General features: G+C 40.5%; 1 protein-coding gene across 1 annotated transcript in view; it reads left to right on the forward strand.

The window, feature by feature from the left end:
* The first annotated feature begins 7,646 nt into the window (after positions 1 to 7,646).
* The window catches only part of Slc2a12 (solute carrier family 2 member 12), a 54,606-nt gene continuing 49,141 nt past the window's right edge, over positions 7,647 to 13,111 (forward strand). Inside the window, exon 1 of the mRNA XM_028777362.1 lies at positions 7,647 to 7,938. Within this exon, the coding sequence (XP_028633195.1) occupies positions 7,824 to 7,938 (115 nt within the window). The 5' untranslated portion in view covers positions 7,647 to 7,823. The remainder of the gene's footprint in view (positions 7,939 to 13,111) is intronic.

Consider the following 13,111-nt stretch of genomic DNA (forward strand, 5'->3'; position numbering starts at 1 on the left):
GATTTACTGTAACATTTTTCTCCATTTAGAATGTTGTTGGCTGCGGGTTACTCGTTCAGAGTTTTTATCATGTTGAATGAGGTACCCTTGTCCTACATTCCCTAAGACTTTTATCATGGAAGTATGGTTGAATATTTGTCAAAGCCTTTTTCTGAATCTATTGAGATGACCATATGATTTTTATCTTTAAGTATATTTATGTGGTTTATTACATTTACTGACTTGCATATGTTTAGCCATCCCTGTATTTCAGGTATAAAGTCAACTTGGTCATGGTGGATAATATTTTTGAATTATGTGTATATTCTGTTTGCAAGTATTTCATTTAACATCTTAAAATCATCAGAGATATTGGCCTATAGATCTCTCTCTCTCTCTCTCTCTCTCTCTCTCTCTCCTTTTATCTGGTTTTGATATTAGAGTGATACTAGCTTCATAGAAAGAGTGTTTAGGAGCATTCCCTCCCTCCTTCCCTCCCTCCCGCCCCCCCTCCCTCCCTTCCCTCCTTCCTTCCTCCCTCCCTTCCTTCCTTCCTTCCTTCCTTCCTCCCATAGCTTAAAAATTTAAGAAGGATTGGCTGTAGATCTTCTTTGAAAGTCTGTAGAATTCTGCTGTGAATCCATTTAGCCCTGCACTTTTGTTATCACTATTACTATTGCAACCTCCTTATTCGTTATGTGTCTGTTAAGGTTGTTGGCTTTTTTGTGGTATGATTTGGGTAACTTGGCTGAATACTAGAAAGTCATCCATTTCTTTTAGGTTTTTGAAAATTTTGAGTTGCATCATTAAGTCATTTATTTGTGCTCTTTTTGGTTAACATTAAGGTCTATAAATTTCCCTGTGCTGTGTTTTTATTTTCATTTAGTTCTAGGAACTCTTTTTATTTCTTCTTGATTTTTTTCTTTGAAACACCCATCATTTAGTTTGGAATTGTTTGGTCTCTATCTATTAGAGATTTGTTTGTTGTCAATTTAATTGTGGTCAGATAGAATATGCAGAGTTATTTCAGTCTTTGAATTTATAAAGATTTATTTTGTGTCTTAGGATACAGTCTATTTTAGAGAAGCCCTCATGTACTTTTGAGTAGAATGGTATTCTTTGGGTTTGAGAGCAGAATATTCTGGAGATTCAAGTGCACTTGATGTATGATATCATATAGTTCTAATATTTCTAATAATTATAATAATTTCTAATACCTAAGATTAAATGTCATTTAAATCTAATTATCTAGATGACCTGTCTATTGAAGAAAATGATGTATTGAAATTACCTACTATTATGGGCTGATATCATAATGTATCTTTAAATTCAGTAGTATATATATTTTAAAAGTTTAAATGCATCGATGTTTTGCCTGCAGGTGTGTCACTGTGAGGGTGTCAGATCTCTTGGAACTAAGGTTACGGATAGCTGTGAACTGTCTTATGTCTGCTGGGAATTGAACCAAGGTCTTCTGAAAGCCAGTGTTCTTAAGAAAGCTCTTAGCATCTCTTTAGTCCTAGTAGTTTATTTTATTTATTTATCTACCTATTTATTTGTTTATTTTTATAAAATTGGGTTCATAAGAGTTTGTTTAAAATAGTAATGTCTTTTTGGTTAACTAGTTCCTTGATGAGACTAAAGTGTCTGTCCTTCTTCATCTCTTCTGTTTAGCTTTAGTCTATTTGAAGTCTTTTTTTTTTTTTTAACCAAATACTAGGATAGTGATAACTGCCATTAGTACTCAAAGTTATTATTGACGTGTATGAATTATGGTCTTGTGATGTGGATTTCTGGTGTTGTTTGTGTTCTCCATGGTACTTTGTGTCTTAGTAATTATAGTTTTATATTTCTTTCCAGTCTCTTGGTTGTCTTTATTCCTCTCTGCAACCTCCAGCATTGGTTCCTGCATTTTCTTAATTCTAAAGACACACACACACACACACACACACACACACACACACAAACATGTAAATGTTTTTCTTTCTCTTGCAACTGTGTTGGACAGTTTTGCTGGGTATATTAGTCTCACTTTACCTTCATGATCTTTTAGGACTTGAAATGCATTGCTCCAGGTTCTTCTGGCTTTCAAAGTTTCCAATGAGAAATCAGCTATTATTCTGATAGGTTTTCTTTTATATAAGACTTGTGTTTTTTCCTCTTGAAGCTTTCAATACTCTTTCTTTGCTCTGTATACTTAGTGTTTTAACTATTATAGGCCAGCCATGGTTTTTTTTTTTCCAGTCTTATCTATTTGTCTTTTTGTATCTGTGTGAATATGTCATTTCTAAGTTTAAGAAAGTTTTTCTCTATGGTCTTGTTGAACATCTGGTTTATGCTGTTGACTTGGGATTCTTCTCCTTCATCTATTCCTATGATTTGAAGGTTTGGTCTTTTCATGGTGTCCTACATTTTTTATGTTTCTTTCCAATGTGGGTGTGTGTGTGTTTCAAACTTGTCTCCTATGAATAATAAACAAGCATCTACCACTAAGCTGTATTCTCATCTTCCAAACAATTTTTTTTTTCGAGACAGGGTTTCTCTGTATAGCTCTGGCTGTCCTGGAACACACTCTGTAGACCAGGCAGGCCTTGAACTCAGAAATCCTCCTGCCTCTGCCTCCCAAGTGCTGAGATTAGAGGCATGTGCCACCACTGCCCAGCTCTACCCAAAAAATTTTAAGGCAATACATTTTACACATGATTGCCAGCCTACAATATCAATTATATTTCATTTTAATTTTCCAAAGTTCTTGAGCAATTTATGCATGTATATTTTAAAAGCTTGTATAAAAATATTGAGTATATAATTTTCTACTGATTTTCTTACTTAAAGTAACAATATGAACATTTTCTTGCATTGCTTCATTGTCTTATACTTAATGATTAATATATAATATTAAATACAGTGATCATATAATGAACTTACCTATGTTCATTTTGTAATTTTGGAGATTTTAAATAATATGTTATGAGTCATAATAATACTCTAACCATATGAAAGAAATACAGAAAACATTTAGCAGCTTGAGGTGGGTGGAAGATGCCTATAATCCCAGCATTTAGATGGCATAGGCAGAGGGATCACCAAAGAACAGGATCATTCTGGAAAGTTCCATCATATTTCTTCAGAAGAAATTCCCACTCCAGCTTCTAGAAGTAACCAATATTCTTTTTTTAAATTTATATTTATTTTTTACATCCCAAGCATTTCCCCCTTCCCAGTCTCCCCCTCACAGAGCCCTTGCCCCCATTCCCCATTCTCCTCTGAGAGGGTGCTCCCACCCGAGGTAGCCCCCTTCCTTGGTGCATCAAGTCTCTGCCCAAGTAGGAGCATCTTCTCCCACTGAGGCAAACAAGGCAGTCCTGTGGGCAAACGGATCCTCAGTCAGGCTACAGCATTAGGGAAAGCCTTCACTACAGTCATCCAGTATTCTTGTTTTCTATGTAAATCATCTTTATTTGTTCTGAAAATAGTGTTTCCATTCATCTAGCTACACAGCAAGAGCCCATTTCAAAATCAAACGGATAAACAAGAAATCATTTAGAAAGCAAAATTATTCAGATAACATAACAAAATGATAAAATAAATATCCTTACAAAAAAATCATGCCAATGTGGGTATTAATTGGCTTCTGACTAAGCAAGCACTGAATTTGTATCTAGACTCCTTGTTGGTCTAAAGATCCTATTTCTCCATTTGTGTTTATACTGTAATGAGTCCTTTTAGGTTGAAACCCCCAGGAATGTCCACACAAACATAATGATACAGTACAGAGAAGCAGCAGGGTATAAAGGAAAGCCCGTGGGTCTGAGATCCAACAGACTAGGACTGCTGTGTCAACACTGAGATGTTAGGTTCTAAAAAAAAAAAAAAAATCGTGTTCTCATTGCAGCTTTATGTATGATGTACAAGAGTCGGGAACAGCCTCGGTGTCCATAAGAGGAAATGAGTAAGTTGGGGCACTCACTCATCTCATGCTATGCAGCAATAAAGAGCACGAACTGATAGTTTATGGGCAAAACCAGGCGATTCTCAAATCAAGGCCAGGGAAAGAGGTTTTACACAGGAGTCCCATCACACACTCCCCTTGTTGAAGGATTCCAGACAGGTGGAGGTGATTGACTGGCAAACAAAGAACCAGTACCTGCTGGAGGTTAGGGTGGGGCTTTGCTCAGAATAAACACAAGGACGTTTCTGGGATGCTGGTCCTGTTCTGTGGTGTAACCAGGGTTTGGGTTGTGTGTGATTTTTGGAACGTGAATAATGGCATTCTTAGGCTTTGTGCTCCATACTGCATGTAAAACTTTGCTGAAAGAAGAAACCTAAAGAGTGTGGAGACCTTGCTAACGATACCACATAGAAGGCATTTACCCTTACTTTAGTTGTAACAAAAATGAATGTATTTCAATAGATGGGGGGATTGGTAGATAGATAATTGGGAAAACATTAAGATAGTATTACAAAATATAGGATTTGATTCAAACTTCTCATAATCAGTCATTGGAAACTATCTTTTGATCTTGGGCATGTTTAGTGAAGTTTTGAATTTTGATTTCTGCAAAGTGGGGGCAATGATTTTTCACAAAGCAAAGCATCTGCTGTCACACGCTGTTGTTCTGTAAGCCACACTGTTTGAAGTCCTGGCAGCACTGCCTATCAACAATGGTCTGAAGTACAGTATAGTAAATGTATTGGTGATATGAGTAAAAGACTGCCTGTCTTCTGGTGGCTGATTACATAATTTCTGAGTGGAAGAATAGCTTTTAATGTTGGCCTTAATAGTTCAGACTCCCTTGGGGCAACCTCAGTGATACTCTCCCCAAAGGCAAAGGTGAGAGTAGGGACCAAGTGTCATAGGCAATCATAATTTGGGTTTTGATATTTCAAAAAAAGCTTTAGTTATTTGGCCCACTAACAGCTTTAATTGTCATCAATCAGGTACAACATGGCTGGTATCTTCCCAGGAGCTAGAAAAAGAGGGATAGATGAATGGTACAGAAATCTACAGCTTCCTGCCCTCTTAAAGTTCACATTCTGGTAATGATAAACATTGTATTTACAGGGATCAGTCTGGTAGCTGTAGGGGCAGAAGTATGTGGTAGCTTTTCTTACCACCCATCTTACCACTCATTACCAGCACAACCATAACAAAAGACTGGCTAACCCAAGAAACCATAGCATATTCATCTAGCAACACTTTTGTGTGGTAGAGGGCCCTCCAGAAATGAAGATCCCAATACTCATGGAAAACTTATCTCCTTCTTTGGTTCAGTAAAGACTGGACAGGACAGCCATGTAGAAATGTAGATGGATCCCAAGGGATCTAATGGTAAAAGCTAAAACAGAAACTCAGCAAGACCTGTGTGTTCAGATTCTTGGTCTTTCAGTGTCACATTCCTTCTGAGAATCCAGTGAGACACCGCTTGAAGGGAGAGTGGAAAAGGTAACTCGAGTTTTATTGCCTGCTTTGAAGAAAGGCTCTAGCTTCTATGACTAACCTTGGGTAATCGGAATCCTGATCTCTATCATTTGCTTTGGGGGAAAAGCAGAAGTGAATAGGTAGAAAGGTGGGATAAAGTCAAAGAAACTCTTTCTGAGGGCTGAAAATACCCAGCACACCCTGGTGCTGCACAGTGGAGTCGACTTTGACTTTGATGTACGAGAACAAAGTGAGTGTAGACCTTAGTCAGGCCAACAATGAGACAAGAAACAGATTCAGATGACAGGAGGCAATGTAGTCAGTCAGGTTGGTTCCTTATTGTTCTTGACTTCTGACTTATGCCTATGGAGTCTTTGAATAGTGCAGTTACTGAGAGCTGAGCACGGGTTGCTGAACTACTTACAATCATAATAGGGTGTTCTAGAAGTGGGTTTGTCTTGTGCCAACTCAATTGCCCCAGCAAACAATCCAATGCTTCCTGCTAACAGGAAGCAGGGGGGTGGGGAGCTGTCATAAACCAAGCATTTGTACAAGTCACCTACAGCAAGAACATTTGTCCCACCCCACACTAAGTTCGTTACAGGTTCCCAGCAAGAGAATGTGATGAAACGATAAATATGTGTTTTTATGTTCACAAATAAACCCTGCGAACCCTGAAACGCACATGGGGACAAGCAAAAGCAGTGTTTTCAGCCACTTTGCACTGTGAGTTCTTTGGTCTTGACACGTCGATCCTCTCTGAGCGTCTACTCCTAATGAGACGTGAGTGAGCTCTGTAGGGAATCTTCCTAGAATGACGGGTGTATACAGCAGTTGTATAATCAATGCTCGGTGAATAGTAATTGAATTGTAGTTGAATCTGTTTCCATTTCTCCTGTCTTTCCTAAAGCATAATATAGAAATGCCTAGGGATGAGGGAAGATGTGTCCACATGATGCTAATGAAAAACCTAGTTAGGACACAAAATGTGTGCAAAATAAGCAAACACAGGTCACTGCCAGGACAAGTGCAGGCCTGTTTTCCCTTGCAGAAGAATGGCTAATATGAAAATCTGTGTTTCCTGGCATCTCTTAAGGTCAAGAAGAACTAAAGAGTGTTGGACCCAGCTGGAATGTTAGAATGAAGGAGAATTACCCTCCACCAGCTCTGAGGAGGTTGAGAGCACTGGCTGTATTTATTTGTTTGTTGTAACTCTTGTGCTCTGACTCCAGGCAGGACCTTGTGTGTAGTAGGCAAGTGCTCTACCACAGAGCCACAGCCTGATCTAAAAAGCTTAGGCAAGTTATTTTGGCTTCCATTTTCTCTAACACGCTTTAATTTGGAGAAGAATCGCTCGAAGTCATCCATCCAGCCTAATTTCTGTCTTATAAAGTACTTCACACATTCAAGTGTTTACCCCAATGATTTCTAAGGTGATGTCACAGCTTTCTCAGTGGATATGATTTGCTAAGTACAGTACGGATGGTAAAATATGTCACTCTGTCTGACTGTTTATATAAGTTCACAAACCAGTAAAACATCCCTTCCTCTGGTGCCCTGATTTGTTTCATGTTACAACAGCCCCAGTCATCTATGAATACCGAGTATCCTCCCGCCAGCCAAGACAACGAGCAACCTGACAGAAGATCCTCTGTTTGCTCCTCGCTTTCAGGTCAACTGTGCATTTTTAAAAGGAGTAGCTTGCTATAAACTCAGGCTAGAAAGTGTCTAAAGAATCGATATGTTAGAAGTTCGGAGCAGGCCTTCTCATCCATAGGCCTAGAGAGAAAACTATGCTAGGCATTTACCTAGACCCGAATCCTGTTGAAACAAATAAGTTTTACGTTTTGTTTAAGCTGGGAGTGTCGTGGCTTTTAGGGTAACACGCTTCCTGACAAAAGAAAAATTAATACTTTTCCTTCTGGTATGTCTTTACATAAAATGTGCCTGTTAGCGAGATTAACTAATACCATCTGTGGGTATTTGTTCCCCCACTGTTGGCTCGAAGACTTGCATTTAAATCTGCATGCTTCTTTTTCTAAGCTGCTTTTCAAATTGCGGGAACACAAGAGCTAGCCCTAGCCGGTGGCCAAACACTGCCTTTGAGTCCTAAGTCTTTTTAACCTCTTGCTTCCAACTCGCATCTAAAGGCAAAACAATCCTGGAGACACGGCCCTCCCCCTGCCTGTGATAGGCTGCTTGGAATAGCAACAGCCTGTGTCACCGAAAAGGGCAAAGCCTTCGGAAATAGAAACAAAGTTGGTTACAAATCACACTGGCTTTGCCCGAAGGTCGCCCCCCCCCTCCAACCCCTCCCACTCTTCTTTAGCATGCTGCCCATGGGGACAGCGACCACTGCTGTCAGCGCGGTAGGTCGGGGTGGTCTACTGGCGAGGGAGAAGCTGTAAGTCCTACGGTGACCATGGTACCTGTTGAAAACACAGAGGGCCCCAAACTGCTGAACCAGAAGGGGAGAGAGGCGGAGACCGAAGGCAGCTGTGGAGCCAGCGGCGGCCGGCATCCTGCCTGCGCGGGAGGTAAAGTGAGACGGCCGGCCGGGCTGGCTCGGGTGACCGCTAGAGGGGACAGTCATCCCCGCGAGCCCCTTTGGACTGTGCGTGTGAGTGGGAGTGCGTGTGCGCGCGCAGCCCGGGAGCGTGGAGACAGGAAGGCAGGGTTCGGTGCGACACGGAGTAACTCAGAGGCATCCATGCGGGGGACCGAAAGTCTCCTTGGGACTTTATGTGTTGAAACAGGAGTTGCTGCAACGATGGGCTACACTAGTTTGCTTTACGTAACTCAATGTACACATTCTTCTCTCTTGGAAAGGTGGATCAGAGCCTCAGTTGTGAGCCCGCAGTTTTTTGTTTATTGTCGCAAATGGACGGTGTGGAACAAATGGACGTTATGAGTTATTCCGTGCCTCTAAACTGCTCCTACGCTTGTCCCTGCTCTCCTGGAAACTTGCCTTTCAAAATGAGATTCATTGAATCCTTTTTTTCTTCCCAAAGAGAACTTTAGTAGTTTTCAGTTCGTTGTCTGTGCTTCACCTAGATGCTTGTCTTTGCTTCCACATTTACAATTCTCCACCTTTTTGTTTTTTCGCTTGTTTGTTTCTTGGTGCCTCTTTCTATTCATCTATTTTGCAAGGATATATATATATATATCACGATATATATATATCACGATATATATATATCGCGATATATATATATCGTGTTATGACAAACTAAATACAAATGACCCTCTTCTTCATATGGTTAATACTTTTTCATCAGCTCCACATGCTTCAATCATACATTCCATTCCCAAGCTGCCTAGTGAAATGTTACAAATAGTCACAATGCTCAGTGACACAGAAATCACTCATTGGGAATGGGTCTACACAGGAATGTTTATGATTTGGGCATGGAATCCACAAAGCCACTTGTGGAGGTGAAGTGGTCCCACCTCAGGAATGCCTTGCTCCAGGCTTAGGGGCTTAGCCTGATCTTTCCTTCCCTCATCTAATCAAGGATGGACACCTGGGGCCATCTTTGATCTCTCTCTTTCCCCAAGTCCTTTTGGATCAACTTTAAATTCTGTTAAGAGCAGGTAAGGGGAGTCAGATTGAAGTTAGAAACGTCTTATCTACACATTCCCGAGAAAAGGAGCATCAGGAGATAGCAGAGCATTAAGGTGGTGCTGGCAAACAAAGGATTAATTAAATGGTGCCTTTGTGTTACAGTGTCACAGAAACCAAGAAAAGTAACTGCCTAGTATGGCTTTTTCAACAACCATAAAGAGTTGATTAACTTTTGACCACCTACCAGTATTGTCGGTATACAGGAGGAAGAGCCAGGAGGATTTAGGTCAACCAGAATGACATAGTGAGCCCATCTCCAAACACACACACACACACACACACACACACACACACACACACACACCTTTAAGGTAGCTTTGAAAGCACAGTGTACCTTCCTATCTTATATTGTACATATTTACAATTATCCTCATGGAAGGTAATGTGTAGATATGCTCATCTATCTTGAATATTTATAGAACAGTCAATGTAAAGGGGCTACTGCTTATCACTGTAAAAAATTAATACTTCAAATCATGTCTCGAATTTAATCCCAGATGAATCTTCATTGTGTAGAAGAAAAAACCTCTAAAGTTTTCACAAGCATTTCAAATGACTACAGCTTTGGGTTATGTTTATATAGTTTATATTTAGATGAATGCAAACATTTTAGATGACCCTAAATTGTGTCAAGTATCTCTTGACACTTCTAACTAATCGTGTGCATATATGTACACATATATTATACAGCCTTGTTCTATAGGTTCAGGAAGTCATTTATGTCTCCTCTAATATTGGGATTATATTTTAGTTCATTTAAATCAAGATGTTGATGCTCATTGAAACAATATTTGCCAAGCACTTTTTAGTCTCTTTGTATTTCAAACTTGTATAACTTCTTTTAATCGGAAAATTCAGAGTATTTAAAATATGCTTGGTGATTATCAGTGTATTTCTGTGTTTAGAGTTTTTCTATATTTCTAGGTGGAAAGAAATCAAGAGAAAAAGGAAATAAGTTGTATATCCCAAGATGTAGTGGTTGATTAAATCATGTGAGATACTGAGAAAGCAAACAGCAAAAAGATTGACCGAAAACTCTCATCTCACCCCATCTGCACCCCAACTCTTGCACATGGGCAAAACATTTTTTTGGCAAGACTTCCTTGGTCTACTCCTTAATTAGGAAGGTTGCTCTGTCCCTGTGAATGGAAGATAGTGAACATCATTGTTTTTCCTGGAAGCTATGACTCAAAGTGAATATGTTGATAGTAAAATTTAAAGTCTGTTGACCTTCTGAGGGAGGGTCACATTCAATTTCAAATCCTGATGCTTAGAGCAGATGCTCAGTCTAGGTGAAGCCAGAGGCTGCTAAGCTAGCACATCCTTCACAGGGTGAAAGGGCAGACGTGGAGTCGGAAGGTTGGTAGCTGCCAGAGGCTGGTGTGAAACTAACTTTGGAGATTCCCTGGTTAAGAGCTCTAAGGCCTGCTCCTTCTTCCTCAGCTTCCACACTTTCCTCATTCTGACATCCAAACTCCTGCCCAGAGAGAGTTCTGGCTCACCACCACTGGGTTCTCTCTCTCTCTCTCTCTCTCTCTCTCTCTCTCTCTCTCTCTCTCTCTGTTCTGCCTAAAAAGGTCAGAGGTCAAGTGCTGTAGTCGTCATTGTATGAGCTCAGAACTGGACTCACAGACCCTTCTGGAAGGTCTGTTGTTTATCTCCCTCTGAAGACATCAAAGCCTGGGACTTCAAAATACTTCCACTAATCAGAATACCTCTACCTCGAGGAGTTGTTTTTAGAGATCTTAAAGCTGTGGTGAGTGCTGAGATAATAAATAGCACAGGGAAATAAGATGGCCTGAGTGTCCCCTCAGGGAACCTAATCTGGAACCTCTGAATGCAGCCAGTCTGGCTTTCTTAGCCTGCCCAAGGGGGACTCTTCATGGAGGAAATTTAAGGGGAACAAACTCATTCCTAGGGAAGGAAAGTCAGGCCAGATGATAAGAGATTTGATTTTAAAAAGATTGTAACAATAGGTCTATTACCTTGGGCAAAAAATACTGCTCAAGAGCACACACTACACATAAATAAATATAATAATTTTTTTAAAACAACAAAATTACTGACTCTTAAAACCACATATTTAACAAAGGGATGGCTAACAGCAAGGAACTAAGGATTTGTAAAACACTAGAGACTTCTGTATGATAATAAAACAGATTTTAAAGGTAAACGTCTCCCTTTGGGTCTAGTTAGCACCTCTTTGATACTAGACATTTAACCTCGCTTGGAAATCATGCCAGAGTTTTTAACTTGGGACTTTGCTTAGATATGAAGCTTGAGAAAATGGTTCCTAGGGAACTCCTAGGAAGGGGACGCTGGATTTGTTCTACCTCAAAGGCACACATAAGAAGAGCAGAGCACTTGTCCCTTTCTAAGAACAACTGTCACCCAGAGAAAACGCAAACAGGTTGTTCCTTTGCTACAGATCCTGGACCAACTACAGCAACAGGTGCTGCCACAGGAGCAGGAGCATCAATCACTCAGGCTGAGGCCAGGGCGTTGGCAGTCATGGCCAGACTTAGCGCTAGAACAGCCATCCAAGCCCTGGGGCCCACCTGTGCGGCTGACATACACCTGCATGCTGGAACTGGCTTTTATGACCAGGGTTCCTTCTGATAGGCCAGTGCCCCATCCCAGGTGTTAAATATTTCCAACATTGCCATCCTCTCTGCCAGACTTGCCATGGTAGCTGAAGCAGCAGATTCAAGGGGGAGTGCTTGTTCGTAACTGACAGGACTCTTAAGGTGAGCTTGGGAAAATTCTCCTTATGAATTTTCCAGTGGACACTTCTTAGTGGCCTTCATTTACCCTGGCGGGTGGAAGTAGAGCCCAGAGTATCACAGAATAGACTGAACAAATCCTGTGGTATACATAACTGTGGAGGAATCAGCTATCTTGAAACACAGATTTAAATTTGTGAGGTTTTAATTTAAAATATCCTGGGAAAGAGGAATTTACAGAGAGCATTTGCTCAGTAAGAGGAACCCAAGTACTATTTAGCCTCATGGTCATTAAAAACTTCTGAGAGCCACACAAGCCTCCATCAGTGAGCAATAGTGTCTACAGCTGAGTTGAATGTAGCAGCCATTTACCGGACAGTTGTGTGAGCAAGGACTAGTTTTATAAGATCCGAGGGTGAGCATCGGGAACACTCTCTGTCAGTTTCCCCGTGAATTGTCTCTCCCAGAAGAGCAAGTCATCAAATGACTTAAGGAGCATCAAGATTTGGGGCTGAGAAAGGAGAGAGTTACATAGCTCCTCCACTCTTCCCCAAGGATTCTACAGAATTCCAAATGAGGACAATTTCTCATCTTGTCAGTCCTTCAAAAAAAATATCCAATTTCGGTTTCAGGCCCAGACACTGAATGCTCTCAAAATACTTCTCAGCTGAGACAGAATCAAATGAGCCGTACCATAAATCATAAATTTCTATGAACTATGTCCATTTCTTTGGGTTTGTGTTGTCTCTGCTGTGGTTTTTCCGTCTACATTCGAGCACATTTGTCTGTACATTCTCTTAGTGGCTGTGTGTCCGTGATATACTAATTATTTATGTACCTTGTACAAAAATCGATAAGACAGAAACAACTTATCATTCTAATGCCGGCAGGCTCCATTACACTTGAACAATGACTTATTTTAGAAAACTATGTACAAGTGTCCTTTACTGGACATATAGGAGTTTCCTTCCCTTAGTAAACAAATGCAGTTTGACTTCACACTTCAGCTACGATCCCCTTGGAAGTAGTTGTTTCTTGAGAGGCTTGTGATTCATCTATTAACATTGCCCTGGGCCGCAGGCAGTGTCCACATAACTTCATACACAATGTCTCCACACTTTTATGGACCTTGGAATTGGGAGCTATGAGGCAAGTTGCTTTGGAAGCCTGCTTGGAATAACATCGTAGCTTCAGATGTGTAAGACTTTTAAGAACTGGGGGGTGGGGGAGTTGTAATTAGGATTAACTTGTATGGCAAGAGAGCATTCCCATGCTAATAAAATATTTGATTTCCAGTGGGACTAAACTGTAGAAACCCACAAGGCAAGAATCATAGAAAGAATGTTTTTCACAATGCATTTC

The sequence above is a fragment of the Grammomys surdaster genome, unplaced genomic scaffold, assembly GCF_004785775.1.
Source record: "Grammomys surdaster isolate TR1022 unplaced genomic scaffold, NIH_TR_1.0 280, whole genome shotgun sequence".
NCBI lineage: Eukaryota > Metazoa > Chordata > Mammalia > Rodentia > Muridae > Grammomys > Grammomys surdaster.